The following is a 25,552-nucleotide window of genomic DNA, read 5'->3' as shown; positions in this document are numbered from 1 at the left end:
TTCCCATCGTGACACACCTGATGGACAACGCTCACATATGTGACACACTGCTCATTACAATCTATGGCAAAAATACAAATAAAGGCCTAGTATTGTTTTTATTGTTAAGAATGACACAAGGGAAAGATAAGAACTCTGTCTGATCCGAAATTGCATAAATAGTAAACCTCCCATACCAAAACAGCACCAATTTCTAGCACTCAAACAGTAATCACCTTACCTAAGAAAAGACAACACTGAAAATATTACAGCAGGCCTTCAATACTCCTCCTATTAGGAAAATGGACCAAACCAGGCTGCTATAAAGCCCTACACAGAAACTACACGCCAGCAGAAAACCTCACCTGAATCACATGTGCTGACCCTCACCTAACAAAGAATAAAGAGACCATAAAGCATAAATAGAAACATGCAGACAAAACCTGAACTGGAAACCGCAACAAGCCAGAGAGACTGTATGCAGTGTAACAAAGGAAAAAGAGAAACACCCATCCTCATAAAACAAATCAAGAAATATGAAATCAATAGCAGTAAAACCATTCTAACAAAAAGAACAGATTATTTTGAAACAGCGGATGGATGGAATATCCAATAATTAAAAACTCAAATAAAAGATTTTCAGACACCAATAAAATATTCTGAAACAGCAGACACAAAGACCCAATAATTAAAAATGAGATAAAAATGCTTTGATCTCTACCTAGTATTGTTTGATATCCAGGTGCCCTGATACTGTTTAGTAGGGGGGGGGGGGTTGGGGAAGCTGCTTGCAACTTTCTCCTCTCTGTCACACACAAGGTCTCTCTCACACTGGCTCTCAATCACGCACATATACACATGCTCTCTCTCTCTTACATAGGCTCTTAATCACACATTTATACACATGCTGTCTCTCTCTCTCTCACACACACACACACACACACACACACACATGCTCTCTCTCTTACATAGGCTCTTAATCACACATTTATACACATGCTGTCTGTCTGTCTCTCTCTCTCTCTCTCTCTCACACACACACACAAATGCTCTCTCTCTTACTTATAATCACAGGCTTCTAATCATACAAACACATGTTCTCTCTCACACATATAGAATGTCACTCACTTACTTACATGCTGTGGCTCTCATATACAAAGGATGTCAATCACACTCAGATACACACACTCAGGCTCTCTCACACACACATACACATGCTGTCTCTCACACACAGTCTCTCAATCACACAGTTACACATGTTCTCTCTCTTTCTCATACACATACCTGGGAACTTTGACTTCCAGTCACCCTAAGATTACCATAGATTAGCGAGGGAGGGCAACTGCACAGTGGGACCGGATGCTCACAAATTTGCTCTCATAAACACTCTTACATGTTCACACTTACTTTCACTGCTCATTCTCTCACATTCTCATGTCCATTTACACCTTTACTTCTGCCATTCTCCCACCAACACACACACACTCGCGTCTCTCCCTCTTTCATACACACATGCCCACTCACTTTCACACTCATGCTCACTTGCACTCAGCTCTCTCCTACTCACCTACATACACTCTCAGATCTCTTCTTCCTACACAAATACACACTCACTCACTCTCACAGACATGCTCATTCTCTCTCCCCCCCTTTCAAAACACACTAGAAACAGCAGACTCTAACTTGGGCTCCTGGAGCAGCAGCAGCCTCTTCCCTCTCCTCTTGTGCTGCGGAAGTGGACGCTGCCTGTTTCTTACTCCTCGTTTGATGCACGGGCAGGAAATCGCAATGTCGATTGGCCAATGCCAACAGGATGGTGCGGGCAAGTGGCTGGATACAGGAAACAGGCTGTGCAGGAGCAGGTGGTGTCATGAGGAAGCGAAGTTAAGAGTTAAAAAGGTCTGGAGATGGTAGAAATCACTGTCAAGTTCCTCCTTTTTCAGCCGCACAAGACCAATGATGTTCCTTTCTTCTTTTCGGGTCCAAGCAGATTGGTTTTGCTGCAGCACCCGGAGATTTCCGGTATTGGCACAGAGACCCGGTAATTCTTTTAGAATTCCAGAGTCTCCAGGCCAAATCCAGAGAGTTCCCAGGAATGCTCATACACACCACACAGGCTCTCAATCAAGTGAGCAAGTAAGTGACCTCACTTGCTCACTTACTTTCTCCCCCACAGAAGAACTGGTGGCAGCAGCAGCAGCCTCCTCCTCTTCCAATCCTCGTGGCCTCGAGAAAGGTGTCCCATGGGCCGCAGGAGCTGACGTTGTCCCTTTTTTTGCTCCAGCCCAATGCTGCCCGCACTTGTAAGTTACCATGGTCTCTTCTTCCTATGCACGCAGCAGCTGCACACACCACTTCCTCTTCTGGGCTGCGGGGGCGGGAAGAAGAGACTGTGCTGCTGGTGCTGCTGACTCCAGCTCTCCTGCCGTGTTCTGCCCATGCTATCAGCATTTCAAGCCCGTGTGTAAAAAGAGTTTGCATCTCGCAAGGTAAAAGGGAAGCAGCAGGACCAGTGGAGGACCGGGAAGTGTCGCGGCACTCCAGTTGAGAACCGCTGCCCTAGGATGTCAATCGCACACTTACATACATGCTGGGTCTCTCCTACACAAAGAATGGTTCTCTCTCACACACATACACATGCTCTCTCTCACACATATACACATGCTTTCTCTCACACACAGGCTCTCAATCACACAGTTACACATGTTCTCTCTCACACACACACACATACAGACACCACACAGGCTCTCAATCACACACTTACATACTTGCTGTCTGAAACACCCATGCTCGCTTGCTCACTCACCCTAACCCTAACCCTAACCCTGTTCCCACAAGAATTTCTGAGGGAATGGAGGGTGGTGAGTCACTTTGTTTCTAGTACATTCTGGGCAGTGAGCAGAATTTCTTAAAATATTGTACGCATACCTATCTTTCTGGCTATGAGTCGAGGTAGGTCGAGGGGGGAAGAGGGAAACAGAGGGTCTTCTGACCTGTTTTCTGCATTCCAACTTAACTGAAGAGAAGTTTGCTGTCTACATCGGGAACATTTTAACAAAAAAGATACCAAAAATGATTCACCATTACAATAATTACTATAATCAGGGCTGTTCATTTGGATTTTGATATAGTAGTAATATAGTAGGTGATGGCAGAAAAAGATTAATTGGCCCAACTGTTCTGTCTAGTTATTCCTATCTACACCGCTATGGATCTATCCCAGCTGCCAGCCGTAGAAGCTTGACTGCTTGTAAGATACCATTGCTTATCCAGTCAGGTTTTTTTCCCTCCTAGGTAAGATACCCAGCTCCCCTCAACTCCCTCGTCTTTTATCCAAGCTTTTGCAAAAATGCATTTTATTATTTATTTCTCAAATTTGCCGCAAGTCCATTTGTTACAAAGGATCTCTGGGCAAGGTGCAACGTAGCATAAACAATTATATTTCAAGAGGAGGGCAGTGGAGTGGACGACAATAGAAAAGCAAAATGTGTCACAATTTTAAATACATCTTTTATAGGGGGAGATTTTCATGCATAAAACCCAGTTTTATACACATAAATGGGCTTTTCAAAATCCATCATGCTTCATGCTTACTCTTACCTGCACTTGCTAGAAGTGTTCCCCCGGGGCTGGAATTGGGCCAGGGGAAGAACTTATGCACATACGTTTGATGTTCAAAAGTGTGTGTGAAAATCCACATGCAGAAAGCTTCACCTGCTCTGAGCAGGGAATAACTTTCTGCAGGCAGATCTACGCGTGTGCTGGCCACACCTGGATGTTTTCCAAGTGGACAAGTGACTCCTATCTGTGGCTAAAATAAGTCATACAATGTGCAGAGTTATCAAAATCCCTCTATCATAATCCTCTTTTGATCAATCGAATGCCCAGTGGTCTGGAATAGAACAAAAATGTTTAAATCATTTTCGGCAACTTGTGAGAGGCAGTTCAGTAGCTTGCACGCATATCGGTAGCTGTGTGCAGAAATCGGCAAACTGTGCATGCGACTACTGACGTGCGCAAGTCACTGAACTGGGTGCACAAACTGCAGGAAACGTAAAAAGAAAAGAAACAGAAGGAAAAAGAGAGGAACTGAAATGAAAATCCCTACTGAAACAAATCAAAATGAAAATTTTGGGCATGCACGTTCTTCCAAAGCAGATCTGAGTATCTTATAACGGAAAACAATCAACAATATGAATGCAGAGAGAACACATCCAATACCACTGAAGTCATGCTACCACCCCACAACCACAAATCTATTGCAGTCATTCCATGCTTCAAATGGCCTGGAGGTACTGCTGGGATTGGAGCTCAAGATCTCCTGTTTCCTACGCTGGCAATTTAACCAACTGAGCCACAGCACCACCTCTAGGAGAGACTCTTGTAGAAAATTGTTCTCTCCTAGCAAATGTGAGCTCTGTATGTGTAAAATGGAGCCAGAGTAGGAAATAGATCCTGCTTGAAAAGAGTTGCATTAAATACAAAACTTCCTAGGCTATTCTATGGGCTTTAGAGCCAGGGCCAGGTTTTAAATTTTGGGGTGCACAGGCAGGACCAGAGGGTGAGACTGATCCTCCCTTGGAGATTGGAAATCGGCCATATTTGTTGACAGGTGGGAGGGGGCTAGAAGGCTTCGGGGAGGCCATTTTTGGGGGAAATGAGAGGCCATTTTTGATTCATTCTGTCACACTTTTCACATTTGTTTAACAAATGCCCATCCCTACTGTTCAATTCTATGATGGAATAAGGCATCTTCCTGTGTGAGATAATTAACTGCTTCAGCATTGAACTGATAGTAACTGGTGCATCTCAAGGGCTCCTTTGGTAGATTGTCAGAAATAAATAACTGAAGCAAGACCTTCCAGAAATTTGCAACGGCAGCCACTGTGCTTCCTGTTCACGGCGGCCCACAGACTGTGGAGAAAACATCCTCCTGCTCAGCACTTCTCACTTTTAATCTTAATTAACAGCTCGTCAGCTGTTAGACTGACATTTCTAATATTCTGGCATCTTGCGTTAGCGTTTGAGTATACATAATGAAAGGCCATTATGTTATTATGTGCTTTGCTGGCAATCACAAGGCAGCTTTAAGTTTAGGTGTCACCATTAAATCATCAGGAAAGATTACCCCAGGTAACTCTTTCGCGATCTCATCAATAACAGCGTGCCAAGCACGAGCCTTTGGGGACTTAAAATTTACAGTAGGTTGAGCCCGGTTTTGTGGCCGCATAATTATTTTTATTATGCTTTGTGGCTTTGCTTGCTGCCAAAAGAGGCTGTCCCGAAACCCCACTGTGACAAAAATCAATTTTGAGATGCAAATTAGGATGCCATAGGTGATATTTTTCATACTCAATAAATTGCTTACTGTGACTTTCAGCTAATGGTCGCATAAACAAGAAGGATTGGTGCCAAAGTATTGCATTAGAGTTGCAGTGAAGTTTTTATGTGTTGAAAGGTACAAACTATAAAAAACAATTTAAAAGGGGAAAACAATCCCTAAAATTGAATCATTTTTTTTATTTTGGCTGGAGTTAATGCATTTTTATTCATCCTTGCTTCTTTGCTCCTGTTTTTTTCCCCCATCTCTAGGGCAGCAATTTTGTAGCGCTTGAGTTTCCTCCCCCTTCTGGAAACTCTACGGGCAGGGGGGAGCCCTCCTGCTTGGTTTTTTCAGTTCTGGAAATCTGCTTGCGCCATATAATGATCCCAGAAATGGTTCACAGCCACGGGGCTTCGATCCTAGTCACTTGAACAGAGCCTGCTTCTGCAAGCCGGCAGACACGACGAGCCGCTCAACGTATCCGCGTGTCCCCGCTTTGAATTTCCAACGCGCAAAAACGTCCCCATCCCCCCACCCCGAAACAATCTGGCAACTGAATGAAATGTATTGCAGCTAGACAGTAATGCTTTGAGGTACTTCACTGCCTGCTTCTTGGAGCCCTGCCATTGTGTTTGCGTCAATAATCGGTGGCGCTGACCCTTAATTTGAAGGAACAATAGCTGGTAAAGATTTCCTGTGGAAACTCTTCTAAGGCATTGCCGGTTTCATTTTTCTGTGGTGCTTGCAGCACTATTCTTTCAATAAAAGGGCACTTCCTGTTAGGTTGCGAGCGAACAGGGCAATAAGTATACACACCAGAGCTATCAGAGTAACAGCACCGATGGAAGACACCACATGCAGTTCTTATATTCTCATTTCCATCAACTGACTCGCCTTTAATCCCAAGAGATTTAATACACAGGGCATCACCATTGAAAATCCAGCACACTATTGTAATAAGTAAAATACAGAATGTATCTGCACACCTCCAGCGCCTCCTCATTCTGTTTCAGAAATTGTGTTTTCCCTTACAGATATCTTCATAAGAATCCTAGGACCCTTTGCATGCATGACCCTTAACACTTCTCCATACCTGGGCAGAATGGATGGACCGACTGATTATTTTTTTGTGCCATCATCTGCTATCTTATGTGAGGTGCTGCTCAGCTTCACTGAGGTTCATCAAGTATCCAGCTGTGTTACCTCATTTAACAGAACTGCATATATCTATATGTATATATTCCTATCATCTGCAGCTGTACCAATGTAGTATTTATGCAGTTGTGTTGATGGATGAACATTAGGGTAGGAAATAGCTCAAGCACAGAGATTACTGGCATAGAAGACAGACTATTATGAGCCAGGCATTGAGCTACAATTGGGAAAATATAGAAACCTTATTTGCTGAGATCTAGCAAAAAAAAAAAAAAAAAAGTTGTCTATATTAGCATTGTTGGTGTGCCTTTGAGGGGTGGCTCGGATTTAAGCACTGAAGGGCATAAAGTGTGGATTTTTAGATATTGTTTGTTAGCTCTGCAAGAAGACAGGATAAAAAAAAGAAACCCTCACTTAAGTATACAGAGGATAAGACAAGGACCCAATAACTCCATGTAAGGCAAAATTTCAACTGTTTAGAGCTCTCCCTCCACCCCAGGGCTTGCTCTTCTAATATAGTGTTGCTATATTAACCGGTAACAAGGCACTTAGCAAATCTTTATTGTATTAAAGTTTTTTAATATATACTTTATCTATGTTGGAGCTTGCGTTGGCCTCGCGCTCGGGATGCTCAAGGCGTGGCAATCCTGTTGCGCTGACGATGGGACGGAGCGCAACCTAGGGCTCTCCAGGATGGAACAAGGAGAATGTGTTCCCTTGTGGTGAAGACAGTACAAGTCGGGGAATCAGGAACCTCGAATCCTCCGCCAACCTGCACGCCCATGAGACCACCAACACAATGGTGGTCTCTGAATGGTCCTCTGACCGTTCCAAGCCCTTTTGGACCTGCTACAGGGTGTAGCAGAGGCTGCAGGCCGGACAGAGGTCACGAAGGAAAGAGGCCATAGGCTCTGGAACTTGGTGAGGACTGGAACTTGGTGAAGACTGGAACTTGGGACGATGACAGGAAACAAGAGGGATGAGCAAGACCCTCAGGTGCCCTACACAGCACGTGGGGCTGGTCGCGGACCTCACTGTCCCTTTTGCGCCCTACACAGCTGGATGGCTGGTCGCGGATCACGAGGAGATCGGGACAGGCTCAGGAAGTGTCATAGCGCAGGTTAGTGGAAACCCCTGCGGTCAAAAAGTACAAAGGATCCCAAAAAGAGGAAGACAGGGAAGAAGATCTGGTGAAAGTGAGAGAGACAAAAAAATAAATCAGGAAAGCAAAGGATCAGGTGGAAGGAAGGATTGCCAAAAAGGTAAAGCGAAGTGTCAAAACATTTTTCAGATATATCAAAGAAAGGACGGTTGTGTAATTGGCAGAGAAAGATGAGGTAAAAAGCATAAATATTAAACGTACTTCATTTTGGTGTTCATAAAGCAGACCCTGAAGATGGATCATTACTGGTTGACAAAACCATGAATGGCAGTGGAGTAGATAAGACTCCCATTTACTAAAGACAATATATGGGAAGAGCTAGGAAATCTGAAAGTAGACAAGGCCATGGAGCTGAATGAGTACATCTCAGGATGAAGAGTGCTGGCGGATCCGTTGAAAGATCTGTTCAGTAGATGCCTAGAAACTGGAGTAGAGCCACAAGATTTGAGACGTGTGGTGGTGGTCCCGTTTCACAAGAGTGGGAGCAGAAACTACAGGCTGGTTAGCCTCACCTCAGTGGTGGAAAAATTAATGGAGACTCTGCTAGAAGAAAGGGTAGTGGATTTTTTATTGTAAATCACTTTGACTTATGTAAGATTTGTAATCAATAAAGGATTATATAAACTAAATTAAACTATCTTCAATCAGGTGGCTTGCTGGATCTGAGACAACATGGATTCATAAGAAAAAGGTCCTGTCAAACAAATTTGATTGATTTTTTTTGATTGGATGACTAGAGATTTGCATTAAGGAAGAGCACTTGATGGAATTAACTTGGATTTCAGCAAAGCTTTTGATAAAGCTCCGCATAGGAGGCTCATAAATAAATGAGAAGCTTGGGAGTGGGCATCAAGGTGGTAGAGAGGATTACAAATTGGTTGACTGACAGAAGACAGCGTGTAATGTTAAATGGAACTTTTTCTGAAGAGATAATGGTGTTAAGTGGAGTGCCACAGGGATCGGTTTCGAGATCGGTTCTGTTAAATATCTTTGTGAGCGACATTGCGGAAGGAGTATGAGGTAAAGTTTGCCTGTTTGCGGATGATACTAAGATCTGCAACAGGATGGACATGCCTGAAAGCGTAGAGAGAATGAAAACTGATTTAAGAAAGCTTGAAGAGTGGTCAAAGACTTGGCAGTTAGGATTCAATAGCAAGAAGTGCAGAATCATGTGATATTCCAAAAGAGCTTTATGTGATGGGGGTTGAACGGCTAATGTGCACGGACTGTGACCTTAGGGTAATAGTGTCTGGCAATCTGAAGGCAGCAAAGCAATTTGAGAAGGTGATAGCTAAAGCCAGAATGATGCTGGGCTGCATAGAGAGATTAATAACCATTAAGAAAAAGGAGGTGATAATGCCCTTGTACAGGTCCTTGGTGAGGCCATACGTCCGGCGCCATTTTGCAATACAGCAATACGGCCATACGGCCGGCGCCATTTTGCAATACGGCAATGAGTGCAATAGGTCGCTCCCGGACCCCCGCTGGACTTTTGGCAAGTCTTGTGGGGGTCAGGAGGCCCCCCCAAGCTGGCCAAAAGTCCCTGGGGGTCCAGCGGAGGTCCAGGAGCGATCTCCTGCGCTCGTGACGTCGGGGGACAGGAACCAAAATGGCGCCGGCGCCATTTCTATTAACGCAGCCGTGGCCCGAGAGTGGAAGATCACACCGGGACCCCCCCACTGGACCCCAGGTAATTTAAAACATTTTGGGGCGGTTCGGGAGGGTGGGGGATTTATTTTAAAGGGTCGGGGTGGGTTTTAGGGTTGTTTTTTAGTGTGCCGGTTTTCCCGCCCTCCCCCCTCCCCCGATTTATGATTTTTGACTATAAATCGGGGGAATTCCTATTGTATCGCGCCTCTAACGATTTTTTACGATTTAAAATATATCGGACGATATTTTAAATCGTCAAAAAACGATTCACATCCCTAGCAGTTACCACCCTCAACAGAAACATGGAGGCAACCTGTATGGGGTGGCAGCATGGGAATCTTGCTGGGCAGACTGGATGGACCATTTGGTCTTTCTCTGCCATCATTACTATGTTAAATAAATTAATACGTTCACTTTTTTTTTTTTTATTTTGACTATTCTTTTCCAATGAGGACTGCTTATTGCCCTAAGTATTTCTGGAAATGTCATAGGCCCTTCTGTTTAGCAGTAACAGATTGTCTGTCCGAACAGAATAATGAATTTTCATGGGCCACAATAAGAACATAAGAACATAAGAAATTGCCATGCTGGGTCAGACCAAGGGTCCATCAAGCCCAGCATCCTGTATCCAACAGAGGCCAAACCAGGCCACAAGAACCTGGCAATTATCCAAACACTAAGAAGATCCCATGTTACTGATGCAATTAATAGCAGTGGCTATTCCCTAAGTAAATTTGATTAATAGCCGTTAATGGACTTCTCCTCCAAGAACTTATCCAAACCTTTTTTGAACCCAGCTACACTAACTGCACTAACCACATCCTCTGGCAACAACTTCCAGAGCTTTATTGTACTTTGAGTGAAAAAGAATTTTCTCCGATTAGTCTTAAATGTGCTACTTGCTAACTTCATGGAATGCCCCCTAGTCCTTCTATTATTCGAAAGTGTAAATAACCGAGTCACATCTACTCGTTCAAGACCTCTCATGATCTTAAAGACCTCTATCATATCCCCCCTCAGCCGTCTCTTCTCCAAGCTGAACAGCCCTAATCTCTTCAGCCTTTCCTCATAGGGGAGCTGTTCCATCCCCTTTATCATTTTGGTTGCCCTTCTCTGTACCTTCTCCATCACAACTATATCTTTTTTGAGATGCGGCGACCAGAATTGTACACAGTATTCAAGGTGTGGTCTCACCATGGAGCGATATAGAGGCATTATGACATTTTCCGTTTTATTAAACATTCCCTTCCTAATAATTCCTAACATTCTGTTTGCTTTTCTGACTGCTGCAGCACACTGAGCCGATGATTTTAAAGTATTATCCACTACGATGCCTAGATCCTTTTCCTGGGTGCTAGCTCCTAATATGGAACCTAACATCATGTAACTACAGCAAGGGTTATTTTTCCCTATATGCAACACCTTGCACTTGTCCACATTAAATTTCATAGAAACATAGAAACATAGAAATGACAGCAGAAGAAGACCAATCGGCCCATCCAGTCTGCCCAGCAAGCTTCACACTTTTTTTCTCATACTTATCTGTTTCTCTTAGCTCTTAGTAACCTTAGGTTCTATTTCCCTTTCATACCCACCATTAATGTAGAGAGCAGTGATGGAGCTGCATCCAAGTGAAATATCAAGCTTGATTAGTTGGGTAAGTGGCAGCATAGCTCTCCGCCGTTGAAGCAGAGAGTAAAATATGCTGGATATGCGTGGATATGCGTGATATGCGTGGATATGCTGGATATGCGTGAAGTATTAGTTTTTCTTCTCCCCTGCCGTTGAAGCAGAGAGCTATGCTGGATATGCACTGAAAGTGAATTATGCCTTGAAGGTCACATTAACTATCAACAAATATTGAATAAGCCTAATAATTGATAATTGAATAAGCCTAATTGGTAATACCTATAGCCCATGAACCCACCCCTGTTTTTTTTTAATTTGGAGATGGCAGCCCTCCATCCTTCCGCTCCGTGAAGGTGGAACACCAGCCACTGGCCACTGGCATCCCGCTCTGTGAATGCCTCTGTGGCTACTGCCGCTCCGTGCAGTGTTTTGCTGCCTCCTCTTTATACGCGTCCTCTAGACCTGATGGATCCACAGTGTTTATCCCACGCCCCTTTGGATGCCCAATCTTCCAGTCTTGCAAGGTCCTCCTGTAATGTATCACAGTCTGCTTGTGATTTAACTACTCTGAATAATTTTGTGTCATCTGCAAATTTGATAACGTCACTCGTCGTATTCCTTTCCAGATCATTTATAAATACTAGCCGTTAAGCCCGTAACAACGGGCTACATTTAAAAAAAAATTTTCGGTCCATTTCCTTCCCACTCCCTCCCCCCCTCATTCTCCCTCCCTCCCTCTAGTCTCCCTCCCCCTCCCCTCACCTCCCTCTCTCCTCCCTCCCTCCCACCTCTCCCCTCTATTCTCCCTCCCTCTCACCTTCCCCCTTTATTCTCCCTCCCTCTCACCTTCCCCCTCCCCTCACCCTCTCCTCCCTCCCCCCTCACTCGCTCCTCCCTCTCCCTCCCTCCCCCCTCCCCTCTCCTCCCTCTCTCATCCCTCCCCCTCCCCTCAGCTCACTCTCTCCTCCCTCCCCCTCTCCTCACTCTCTCCTCCCTCCCCCTCCCCTCACTCTCTCCTCCCCCCTCCCCTCAGCTCACTCTCTCCTCCCTCCCCTCACTCACTCCCCCTCTCTCATTCCCCTCCCCTTCCAGCTCATCCACAACCGATAACGGGAGCTGTCCCTCCCTCCCTCCCTCCCGCGCGCCGCCGCCGCTACTCTCCTCCCGCTCCTGCTCGTCGTCGCCGCTGCTCCTGTTCCTAGCAACCCAGCGTCATTTTTTTTTTGGGCACTCTGGCCGATGTGCTCGCCCGCGCATGCGCGGTAGAGCTGCTCTCTACTGCGCATTTGCGGCATGTCAGTCAGGGCTCCCTTATCTAGTAGGTTGAAAAGCACCGGTCCAAGTACAGACCCCTGAGGCACTCCACTGTTTACCCTTTTCCACTGAGAAAATTGACCATTTAGTCCTACTCTCTGTTTCCTGTCTTTTAACCAGTTTGTAATCCACGAAAGGACATCGCCTCCTATCCCATGACTTTTTAGTTTTCATAGAAGCCTCTCATGAGGGACTTTGTCAAACGCCTTCTGGAAATCCAAATACACTACATCTACCGGTTCACCTATATCCACATGTTTATTAACCCTTCAAAAAAGTGAAGCAGATTTGTTAGGCAAGACTTCCCTTGGGTAAATCCATGTTGACTGTGTTCCATTAAATCATGTCTTTCTATATGCTCTACGATTTTGATCTTGAGAATAGTTTCCACTATTTTTCCTGGTACTGAAGTTAGGCTCACTGGTCTATAGTTACCCAGATCGCCCCTGGAGCCTTTTTTAAATATTGGGGTTACATTGGCCACCCTCCAGTCTTCAGGTACAATGGATGATTTTAATGATAGGTTACAAATTTTAACTAATAGATCAGAAATTTCATTTTTGAGTTCCTTTAGTACCCTAGGATGCATACCATCCGATCTAGGTGATTTGCTACTCTTTAGTTTGTCAATCTGGCCTACTACATCTTCCAGGTTCACAGTGATTTTGTTCAGTTTGTCTGACTCATCACCCCTGAAAACCATCTCCGGAACTGGTATCTCCCCAACATCCTCATTAGTAAACACGGAAGCAAAGAATTCATTTAGTCTTTCTGCAGTGGCCTTATCTTCCCTAAGAGCCCCTTTAACCCCTCAGTCATCTAATGGTCCAACCGACTCCCTCGCAGGTTTCTTGCTTTGGATATATTTAAAAAAGTTTTTATTATGAGTTTTTGCCTCTATGGCCAACTTCATTTCAAATTCTCTCTTCGCCTGCTTTTACACTTAACTTGACAATGCTTATGTTTTATCCTATTTTCTTCAGATGGATCCTTCTTCCAATTTTTGATTTTTTGGCTAAAATAGCCTCTTTCACCTCACCTTTTAACCATGATGGTGATCATTTTGCCTTCCTTCCACCTTTCTTAATGCATGGAATACATATGGACTGTGAACAATGCCACAAATCATGTTGGATAAACGTGCTGCTAAAAGCCAACCTTTATTAAACTGTTTATTCTAAATTCAATTTGATATATTTATAATTTTTTATTTTTAATTTTTAAGAGACAGAGACCTCAGAACTGGTAAAACAGGTTTGTTAACCAAGTTTTTTTTTATAACCAGTAGGTTCAATCATAAGTCTCTATGTGTCTCTCTTTTCTCTATTTTTGTTAAAAACATTTCCACTCTTTGAAATGCATCACTTTGTAATCTTGAAAATAGATAATTACATCTTATTCAAAGTTGATAACAGACTAGTTTCAATTTATGAAATGTTCTCAAACAGTGTGCTTAAATCACTTCCACAGTGAATTGCTTCTTGATTTCAACTGCTTCGGCGGCAAAGGATTTTTTAGCCGCTGACCATCACACTGTTTTCAAGGATTTTATCCAAAAATAATTTGTTGATAGAAAGCCCGTGGTTAGTATGTTTTATCAAGTGAAGGACAAGACTATTGTAATGACTCTTTGTCCTAGGAAATATTGCACTTATCTTAGGACTTGTGGCCGTTTTCTTTTGTGCCTTAAACAAGTCTGTGCTGAAAGTCCCCGCCAACGTTAACATTTCGCTTAACGCTTCTTCAGGGCGAAGTGAGACTATCTGTGATTCAAAACTAGAAGCCCGCACGTTATTAACTTTGAATAAGATTTAATTATCTATTTTCAAGATTACAAAGTGATGCATTTCAAAGAGTGGAAATGTTTTTAACAAAAATAGAGAAAAGAGAGACACATAGAGACTTATGATTGAACCTACTGGTTATAAAAAAAACTTGGTTAACAAACCTGTTTTACCAGTTCTGAGGTCTCTGTCTCTTAAAAATTAAAAATTAAAATTAAAAAATTATAAATATATCAAATTGAATTTAGAATAAACAGTTTAATAAAGGTTGGCTTTTAGCAGCACGTTTATCCAACATGATTTGTGGCATTGTTCACAGCTAGTCATTTTTTGGAAATATATTAGACACTAGCTGGTCCCTGTTTTTTGACAATACATATGGACTGTGCCTCTAGGATTGTATTTTTAAACGATGTCCATGCCTGTTGAACACTTTTAACCTTTGCAGCTGCACCTTTCAGTTTTTTTCTAACTATTTTCCTCATTTTATCAAAGTTTCCCTTCTGAAAGTTTAGTGTTAGAGCTGCAGATTTACTTATTGTCCCCCTTCCAGTTATTGGTTTAAATTTGATCATGTTATGATCACTGTTGCCAAGTGGCCCCACCACCGTTACCTCTCTCACCAAATCCTGTGTTCCACTAAGAATTAAATCTAAAATAGCTCCCTCTCTTGTTGGTTCCTGAACCAATTGCTCCATGAAGCAATCATTTATTACATCCAGGAACTTTATGTCTCTAGCAATGAGTAACCATGCCTCCCTCTGGAGGCCAGTCCACATTTATTTATTTATTTATTTATTAGCTTTTATATATCAACATTCGTGGGTACATCATGCCGGTTTACAATATAACTGAAGGAGGAAATTACAAAAAAACAGGGTGGGGGGAGAGGGAGCAGATAGGAAGAGAGAAGGGGTGAGAGAAGTGAGGGAAAAACAGGAGGAGAAAAGGAACAAGTACCTGATGGAAAACAACAGAAGAACATAATAAGTAGCATTGCAAATTATACACTCAGTAAGGGACTGTGTATAACCTTATACACTGTGGATAACTTTATATAAATTATACACTCCAAAAAGTATTATATACAATAGTAACAAAAAGTATTATATATAGTAATATACATTATCTTTAACTAGTACATACAGGAGACACCCTGAGTCTGGTCAGTAGGTGTTATCAATGTGCAATGGCTGGGATTCTCCCTACCTATTGCCTTCTGAGGACCTATGAATGTTCTTTCTGCAGCATCCTCAGCCCTGGCTGACTCAGAGAGTAGAGTCTGGGCCTGGAAATCAAACCTGGGTCTTGTGTACAGTGGTGCACCACTCTGCTGCTCAGTTATTGGGCTGACCTAACTCTTGATGATCTGAAATCATTTCTGCTGGCACTTCCAGGATAAATGCATTTCAGTGGAATACAGTAAACCTCTGGCCAAAATCAAGTCTGGCTTCCAGGGTAACTAAACCATACAAATTAGCCTTCTTCTTAGAGCATATGTATGCAAATACCTCTAATGAATATTCTTTGTGGATCTCCTGCAAACCAGCCCCATCTGCAGGCCTCACTGTGAATCCCTGCAAAGTCATTAGACTTTCTAGGATGCTTTTTTTCCTTCAATGAACAGCTTGGTTTTGTGTTTTTCTTATTATTTAATACGGTCTTATGATACGTGTCTAACCGACATGTTTGAAAATGTAATAAATAGAAAGTTATGCAGAGTAAGATCAGAGGCTCAGTTACTTGGCTTTCAGAAACAAATGCAACACTTGTTTCTTCTTCTCTTAAGAATCAATAATTGCTAAACCAAAAACTGAGATGGGCTTGGGTCTGCTGAAAAAGCAAATCTGGGGTCAGTGGAAGTGTAATGAATTCTGTCTTGAGGTGACCAGCACTGGAGCGTCTGTAAGAGTCTGGGGAGCTCCGGCTTGGACAAACATGTGACCAGGCTGCAAGCTCTAGTGAGTTATCCTATTCATCTTCTCTTTTCTTTTTTTTCTTTCTTTCTCTTTTTCTTTCTTTTTTTTTCATGGTACAGTGTGGACCTGACATGAACGTTTTTGTTTCTATGTCATGTGGGGGTCTCCCCAATTTGTATTTATTTTCTAGATGTCTGATTGTTTGTAATTCTTATTGGATGCCTTTGTTAGTAAAGCGATATAATAATTGTTGAAATAAAATAAATTGATATTAAATGAATTGGGAGTGGGAAAAAAAAAAGGCATTTTTATTTCCAGACGTAAAAAGACGGGGAGGAGAGTGATAAGCATTTTAAAGGGGGGGGGGGGGGGGTGCTCAGATATTTTTTTGTTTCTTTTTCATTTTGTGATGTTTATTTAAATGAAAAAAAATGGAAACAAATGAAATATTAAAAAAAAAAGAAGAAAACAAAAGGAAAGGACAAACTAAACCAACCTGACAGGCCCTTATCCCTTCCCTCGTTTTTCTTCACATGGCAGGAGTGATCGCCGCTGCTCCTACCCCGCCAGAGAGATCTGCTCAGAAAGGGCCTCAGCAGACTGAGGCCAGTGCTATTCTTATTTTGTTCCATGTAAAATGGCACAGGCAGGCGCAACTTATAATATAAAGGTGGGGGGGGGGGGGTTTAGGTAGGGCTGGGGGGCGGAAGGAAAGTTCCCTCCGAGGCTGCTTCGATTTCGGAGCGGCCTCGGTGGGAACGGGGAAAGCCAGCAGGGCTCCCAAAGGGCTCGGCGCGCGCAAGGTGCACTATTGTGCACCCCCTTGCGCGCGCCGACCCCGGATTTTATAACATGCGCGCGGCTGCGCAGGGTTGCGCGCACAAATGTACGCCCGCGCGTAGGTATTAAAATCCGGCCCAAAGCGAAGAAAACATAGCAAAATGTTCCTTTTTCTTTGGTTTTAAAAAGAATGGGACATTTAATTAAAATTTCCTGTTTCATTTCAAACTAATACTCATTCCTGGCTTTTTGAAGGTTTTATTTTTATGGGTATGAATGTGAGTCCAATTATACCTTAAACCAAAAACCTTTTATGCCCCAAGGCATGAGAAGCATTGTCAGTGCATGTTTATTTTAAAGCTTTTGCAAACAGACTCCTGAAAATTCTTAATGCAAATCAATATTTGAGTAAGGAGCAATTTAGGCATGCACTCCATGTACTAAAGAGCACAAAAGTTGCCCAAGTTTACACCATCAAACCTAATTTAGAAGTTCTGCACAGGGCATGAAATAGAACTGCCTTTCCGGTGACTTATTACGGACTCCAAAATCCTGCTATATGGATGTTCCAGACACTTATCGGGGCAAATCAATAAGGTTGCATCTATCTTCTTTATTCCCAAGACATGTTCTAATGAAGTTTTCTTAGCTGAGAGTAATGGTACCTGTTCCTGGGCAGAGTGTAGTCCATTCATTCACATTTCCTGCAGCTGCTGAATCCCATTAAACGTCAGAACAGAAGAAAGCAAACTGAGCTGAGAATTTCCCGAGAAACTCAAATCTTCTAAAACCTTGGGAGTTCACGAAATTGGGTGATTTTAAGGCTTAGTGAGGTTAGTTTGAGGGTGGAAGTTAACTTATTCACATGTCTCTAAGCAGATAACAAAGTGTGATAAACGTGCAGGCAAAGTAAATATCTGCACCTGCTGGAATTTATTTTCCTAAGTACTGACCTGAAATGGAAAAGAAATAAGATGTCAGCACCCAGAAATCAAGATTTCTAGAACTGGAACATAACTCCTAGAAGGGCAGTGGGGAATATTTATTTTGTGTGTGTGTAAAAAATCCAACAGCAGGAATTTCATTGTCATTGCAACCTGGTTCAGAAACGCACGTTATTTAAGAAGCAACATCATCTCTATGCAATGCTGCAGGTAGCTACCCTCATGCAGATGGCCAGGCAAACCCTACAGCATGATGAAGTGCTACTTGCATGCGCCTCTGCTGATTTATCTGCGCTCATCCCTTTTAAAATTCATCTTCAAATGTTTGCGGAAATTAAAAAAGTCTATTAATTTTTGAATATTTAAGGACTTTTGGCAAGCCATTTTTATCGACATTAGTTCATATCTATAGAGGGTAGATAACTTTTTAAAAAGTGCGTGCCCATATACATGGCTATACGGATGCGCACGCCCACACACGTATTTTATATCATGCGCACATGATATAAAACACGCTTACATCTACCCAACAAAATGTTCGCATATCTAAAAAGACTCTCTTAATTAGCCAGATAAGTAGTGGTCCTTGAGACTTATAACAGAAGCAAGGCCTTCGCTTATCCAGATAAGTGGTACAAATCCGCTTTGTGCAGTATTTGTGCTCCTAATTGTAATCATTTACACGAGGAAATTTCCTTAGCCCTTGTTGGTGTCATGGCATGTGAGAACCCTTCCACTGTGATGGGTTGGCGTTGCCCCACTGGTAAGCCAGCGAGGCCCCCACGGCAGTAGGCAGACTCGTAGCTGGGACCTAGTCGATGCTTCACCAGCCCCTGGATTCAAGGGCCAGCAGGACTTAGGCGAGGGTCCCGAAGAGAATAGACGTGGCCAAGGAGCAGGCGGAGGTTGGGGCAGGTGGCAGGCAAACACGGTCGAGGTCCAGGCAAAGGTAAGAGCACAGAGAGCCAGTCCAAAAAAAGAGCCGGAGAAGACTGGGGCAAGGCAGGGCAGAGACTAGGCTAGGATAGAACAAGGTGAAGATGAGCTGGAATGAGGCAAAGGGGGAACTAGCAACACGCACTGCGGCAGGCCGGAGGACCTGCTGCTGAGGCACTGGGTGGTGGAACTGAGCTCCCTTCCAGAGCTGGGATGACATCTTCCCACAGGACATGCTGGCTGCATGGTCTATAAAAGGGCTACAGGAACTGCAGCTGGTTTTAACCAGGCCCTAGTATTCAGCAAGCTGCAGGAAGCTTTGCCGGGAGTGTCTGGCAGTAAGAGGCATTACTGTCAGCTTTTATGCGTGTAAATCATCAAATCTTGTAACATACATGCGTGAAGGACATTACCAGTGAAACTGCATAGATCAACAAAGTTGGATATTGTGGATTTAAAATGTAACAAATAATAAACAAGTTAGTCCACCATTTTGCTGCCTATCCCTCAGTCATCAAGAGCCCCCTGGTTCTTCAGCGTGAACCGCCCCCAGTTTACTCAGACCCTTCACCCAGGCAGTACTTTCCTATAAAGACTTATATTCAGACTTACACTGATAATTATCAGGTGAAACTATGCGCAGCTAACAGCCATATGTGCATCACTTTGGCAGGTTATGAAATAGCAACTTATCCGTGTAAATGTTGGCCCCACCCTGGAGCCTCCATGGCCTGCCCCCAGCCTGTCCCTTTTGTTCCTGCATTCTTTTGCGCACACATGCACATATACACACGTGTTTTTCTGGTTTTAAAATAAGAGTTGCTCGCACTCAGCCCATGTACTCGAGTATATATGGGCCTTTTACCGTGAGCAACTCTTAAAATTCACCCCTTAGTATCTATCTAAATCTTTCTTACCCTTCTATGATATCTGAGCCATAGGAAATGTATATAGAGAGACGGTGAGCACTGTTATTGACATTGGGAGGTACAGAACAGGAGGTGGGCAAAAAGATTAAATGCACATTTTGCATGGGCAATGAATTCTAGTTCTGCACCAAATTAAGGATTTGCACAAAGGTTCTGGTTGTTTAATCACTATTTTGCAATTAAACATCCAAGGAAACTGATTGCAGTCACTTAGCTTGTACAGTTTTGAAATAGTGCACGTTGTGGCCAACGACTTAAAATTTGGCACTGGAGCAAAAAAAAGCCTTTTATCTGTGAGACTTTTCCACCTAATGTATCCAAAATATGCAACTTAAGGAATTGTTCAAGCATTCCTTGCAATGCTCTTTTAAGCACGATAGAGAGAGAATAGATTGATTAAATTAAAGTAATTTATTTGTCCGTCTGTCCAACCATTGATAAGGATAATAAACCTAGGCTCACTTAGAAATCTCTAATGGTATCTTTTCTTTGTTTTCTCTTTTCAGGATATTTTAAAGCATTCAGGGAATCTTGGATTTTTAAGGCAGAAAAGAGCTATATTGGTTTCTTCAATGGTAATTTCTGAGAACCAGAGGTCACCATTCCCCAAGACTGTGGGCAAGGTAAGTCCTTCAAAAGCTATTAAAGTGTGATGTCAGATAACATCTCACCATAATATCAACAAGTTATAACTCGGAAAAATTGGTGACTATTGGGCCACAGTCAACAATTTCAAGAGTACAGAATAAAATATGGCATAGTTGCCCATGAATCAGTCATACAAAGGATTGCTTGTTTCATTTTTGCATTAAAAATATCCCCCAAAAAACAAACCCTGGAAAAGCCCTATAAATAAGGAATAAAAACAGCAGCTCAAGTTTCATCAAGGCATTTGTCCAATTTTGCACCTTTTGCCTAAAATTCTTGATGGTTAGGATTCCTTTTTGGTTGGAGGTCTGGCAGGTTCCTTTTGGGTTTTCATCTTAATCAGAAGTAGGCCTCTTTTGGGCTATGGCGCCATGAGCCTTCAATCTGAACTCCCTGCCTTTATAAAATCCCCTCCCAAGTCACTTAGACAACTCATTGCAGTGCCAGTCTTCAGGTAAGGGCCACATGCCAGAATTCCCTCTCAGGGCCGGTGGAGGCAGGGGCTTAAGTCTGGCCAATAGGTGCTGTCATTGCACAATGAACACTACCTTCATAGCATCGTCTACCTGGGACACCAGAAGAGGAGGATCCTGGTTTGGATCTTCTGCATAGCAGTATACAGTGCTGCAATGGATCCACTAAAGCATCTTATTGTGGTACTTGTATAGCCACAATGAAATTGCATGGAAAAAAAAACGTTATCACGGGTAAAAACCAGCAGTCTTGTTTTCTAATGTGCACTAACTCATTTGCATGCTGTAAAATGGGTTATCGCAAGATAAATGCAAATAATGCGTGGAATTTGTGATGATCGTAACTACTGCGGGCTATTTGCTGGCCCATAAATCAGGTTCAGGTCAGCCATGACAATGAGCATCGCGGTTCAAGAAAAATCTTCACAAGTTGTGTTTCTTGAGAGTTAGTGCACCGCAAGAGGTGGAGCTAACTTTCTCCCACGAGCATCGCCAGGCTGATGTTATTCAGGTGCCTTTCTTAAAGAAACCAGTCAGTCCTGTAAGAAACCTTAAAAAACATCTCTAGGAGTCTGTTGGCCTCTCAACATTTCTTTTCCTGCACTTCCTAATTTAAAAAACTACAAACCCCCCTTGAGCCCTTCTACACACCCTTCAGTGGAATGCCCCTCCCCACCCAAAAATGCTTCCCTTCCAAAGCTGCACCCTTACCTTCCCAGAACTTCCCTCCCCCCAATTGGCTTACTGTGAACTCTCTGATGGTGCAATGGGGGAGTGATCCTCAGTTGCTCCTGGCCTGCTGACACGGAGTGTGAGCTCCTGACTGTGGCATGGTTGACACAGCCTAGCAGGTGAACCCAGTAGGCCTACACTGACAGCAGGTGAACTCACCCTGACTGGAACAAGATCTTAGTCTTCACCTTACCAGTCTCTTCCCCCACAGGTTGTGCCCTTGGGTTCTGAGGCTGGAAGGTCTTGGGTGAGAGTCCAGAGAAGAGCAAGAAATGTGTGTTTTGCCCCCAATACCAATACATAGGAGAACAAAAAATAGCCAATAATAACATCTTTATTGTAAGGAAAATTTGTCTGGTTTACAAGGTATTGGTGGAAGGAAAGAGAACAGTTACACAGGGTGCAGTGTCTGACTGTTCTCCAAACAGCTATTACATCTCTTTCTTATATGCAGTATTCGTGCTGTAGGCAACAATGTAGATTAGACGCCAAAAGTTGTCCAAGGTTGAGCTTTATTTGAAAGGAGACGTATATTTTATATTGTGCCCGACTCAGGCCGAGTTTTGCCCCACCCAGGGCTGCCTCAGGGGCTGTATATGAATGAACACTATGGGGCGTATTTTAAGAGCCCTGCTCGCGTAAATCCGCCCGGGACGCGTAAATCCGCCCGGGACGCGGCGTTTCGGGGGCGGGCCCAGGGGCGTGGTTTCGGCACGGGGCGGTCCGGGGGCGTGGCCGCACCCTCTGGAACCGCCCCCAGGTCCCGTCTCGGCGCGCTAGAGGCCCGCTGGCGCGCGGGGATTTACTTCTCCCTCCGGGAGGCGTAAATCCCCCGACAAAGGTAGGGGGGGTCTAGATAGGGCCGGGGGGGGGGGGGTGGGTTAGATAGAGGAAGGGAGGGGAAGGTGAGGGGAGGGTGAAAGCGAGTTCCCTCCGAGGCCGCTCCGATTTCAGAGCGGCCTCGGAGGGAACGGCGGCAGGCTGCGCGGCTCGGCGCATGCCTGCTACACGAAATAGGCAGCCTTGCGCGCGCCGATCCAGGATTTTAGCGGATACGCGCGGCTACGCGCGTATCCGCTAAAATCCAGCATACTTTTGTTTGCGCCTGATGCGCCAACAAAATTACACTAAGGCGCGCTTTTTGAAAATCTACCCCTATGTGAACCAGAAAATTCACTTAAAAAGGACGTCCTTGATATATGTGAGCGGAGACCAAATTAGACCATTATTGTACCTGAACCAACGGCTACTTCATTTTTGGCGCACTAAGTTTAAGTGAATTTTCTGGTTCACATAGTGTTCATTCATATACAGCCCCTGAGGCAGCCTCGGGTGGGGCGAAACTCGGCCTGAGTCGGGCACAATATAAAATATGTCTCCTTTCAAATAAAGCTCAACCTTGGACAACTTTTGGCGTCTAATCTACATTGTTGCCTTAATGGCTTTAGATAGCCTACCCTCCCTCTTTATTGGTCCTTTCTTGCTATAAGCTCCATACCCCTCTGTCCTCCCCTCCTCTGTCATGCATTACCCAGATATCTTTTTAATTTGTCATTCATCATGCACCAAAAAAGGTCACTGAGATACACTTCCTTCCTAACCCCTAGTATAGCCCCCCCCTTCTAACCACCAACATCCCAGCTCTGGTTCTGCATGTCACCCCGGTGCTTGGACAACTGCTTCATGCTCTCGTCCAACTGCTGACAGGGTGGTACACACTGGTTCCTCTTTTTGGACATACTGCTAACGTGCTGTCTGAGTCTTTGTAAAGATGCAACTCTCCCTTTAGCTGGGGCTCTGGACACAGGAGCATCTTCCCTGACCTTTGGTGCTTGTTGCCAGGCAGTTTATACAATAGTCAGAGTTGTGGTCCAGGCAGAGGTCAGGATAGGTGGAGATCAGGTGGCATCAGTATCCAGGCAATGGTCAGAGCAGACAGAAATCATGCAGTGTCAGTATCCAGGCAAGAGAGCAATTGGGAGGGCAGACAGGAGCAGAAATGGATCAAAAGGCAGGGCAGTCTGGAACAACGTGAAGGCAGGAAGGGCTGGAGCAAGGCAGAGGCTGGTGAAGCAGGAAGTAAAAAGGCAGGGCAAGCAGGAACAGGACTGAGGCAGGACAAGAAGGAACAAGGCATTCCGAGGACAAGTACCACAAACTGCAAGCACAGCAGGGGACCTGTTGCTGAGGCACTGGGTGGTGGAACTGAGCTTCATTATATACACCAGAGCTGGGATGACATCATGTCAGCGCCCACAGGAAATGCGGGCTGCATGGTCTATAAAAGCACTACAGGAAGTGCAGGTGGTTTCAAGCAGGCCCTAGGATGCAGCATGCTGCAGGAAGCTACACCGGGAGTAGCTGGAGGTAAGGGGGGGGGGGGTTTACACCTGCCAGAACCATTTTTGGAAAAAGGTGCTGGCTGGCTCCAAGTGCTCCTTCACTCCACGTTAGTCACATGTTATTATGAGAGGCAAAAATCTAATTATACTGTGCATAGTTCTTAATTGCAATTCTATGAAATATGAGTACTCTTTTTTTTCCTACTTTATATTTATTAACATTTCAAATATACACACCGAAAACACATTTTGCATGCAGGAATACATTGACTTGCTGAGGAAGGAAAAAAAAAGAACAAACAATTAATAAATGTAAGGAAGCATGGCTGGTTTAACAAAAACAGAATGAAGACGGTAACAAGAAACAAGGAAAAAGTTTCACACGTCAGCCAGCGCTGCTACACCATTATAAAATACCAACGCCAGTATGAGGGGGAACCCAGAATCAAAAAAAGAAAAAAAAAAGACATTGGTTCCCCATCTACCCCCATATATAGTTCAAGCTTCTCTTACTTGCCTACAAGTACATTCAGTCTGCAGCTCCTCATTACCTATCTTCTTTCTCTCCCTACGCCCTTCCTTGTGAAACCAGTTTGTTGGATGAGTCGCTCTTGCTTTTGCCCTTCTCCACTGCCAACTCCATGCTTTCCACCTTGCTGTACCGTGTGCCTGGAATAGGCTTCTTGAGTTGGTGCATCATGCTCCTTCTCTGTCTGTATTCAAATCCAGTGTAAAAAGTCACCTTTATGACGCTGTTTTCAAATCCAAACCACATATCTACAATAAATGCCCTTCCACAGACTCGTTTGTCATATGTGTTTGTGTTGACTAGACTGTAAGCTGCATCGGGCAGGAAATGTCTCCAATGTCTCTCTGTACAGTGCTGTATATGTGGCATAGCCCTTTTACAAATAGGGATGTGCATTCGTTTTCTGCGAAATAGGAAATAGAGACGATATTTCATATTTTGTTGCGTTTTGGGGTCAACGAAATGATAAGAAAACCCACGAAATTTTGGGAGGGGGAGAAAGGGCACATTAAAAAAAAAACCACAAACCCTCCCCAACCCTTCAAATTTAATTAATTGCAACCCCCCAAGACTTGCCTGACCCCCCCAAGAATTACCAAAAGTCCCTGGTGGTCCAGTGGGGTCCTGGGAGCGATCCCCTCTTGGGCTGTCGGCTGCCATTAATCAAAATGGCACTGATGGCCCTTTGCCCTTTCCATGTGACAGGGGCTATCGGTGCCATTGGTCGGCCCCTGTCACATGGTAGGAGCAATGGATGGCCCACACCATTTTTTAAGATGGCGCCGGCCGTCCATTGCTCCTACCATATGACAGAAGCCGGCCAATAGCACTGATAGCCTCTGTCACACGGTAAGGGCAAAGGGCCAACAGCACCATTTTGATTACTGGCAGTCGAAGGCCCGAGAGCGGGAGATCACTCCCGGGACCCCTGCTCGACCACCAGGGAATTTTGGCAAGTTTTGGGGGGGTCGGGAAGGTGGGGGGTTTGCAATTAATTCAATTTAAAGGGTTTGGGTGGGTTTGGGGTTTTTTTTATTTTTTTTTACAACCCCCCATTGTAAATTCAATTGGAAGGGTCGGGGCGGGTTTCGGGCTTTGTTTCGTGGACAGCCGAAATAAAATCGTCCCGAACCACGGGAAAACAAAATTTCCTGCGGTGGGCCGATAACGAAGGCCAAACCAAAAGGTTTGGCCAATCACATCTCTACAAATGATAAATAGCAGCAGTAGTAGAAAATGAGGAATTAAAAAAAAAAGAATTCCTGTCTTGATCAAAAAAAATCTGAAAATCGAATAACTGTTTCCATAGTTGTGTACTACCTGT

General features: G+C 44.0%; 1 protein-coding gene across 2 annotated transcripts in view; it reads left to right on the top strand.

Annotated features, from left to right (window-relative positions):
• CDH13 (cadherin 13) overlaps nt 1–25,552 on the top strand; it is a 1,208,179-nt gene that overhangs the window by 397,126 nt on the left and 785,501 nt on the right. For both annotated transcript variants that reach the window (XM_029608118.1, XM_029608117.1), the window contains exon 4: nt 20,011–20,127. In XM_029608118.1, the coding sequence (XP_029463978.1) occupies nt 20,011–20,127 (117 nt within the window). The remainder of the gene's footprint in view (nt 1–20,010; nt 20,128–25,552) is intronic.

This window comes from Rhinatrema bivittatum, chromosome 7 (genome assembly GCF_901001135.1).
Source record: "Rhinatrema bivittatum chromosome 7, aRhiBiv1.1, whole genome shotgun sequence".
Taxonomy (NCBI): domain Eukaryota; kingdom Metazoa; phylum Chordata; class Amphibia; order Gymnophiona; family Rhinatrematidae; genus Rhinatrema; species Rhinatrema bivittatum.
The sequence above is the reverse complement of the archived record's forward strand: the minus strand, read 5'-3'. Positions and strand labels throughout refer to the sequence as shown.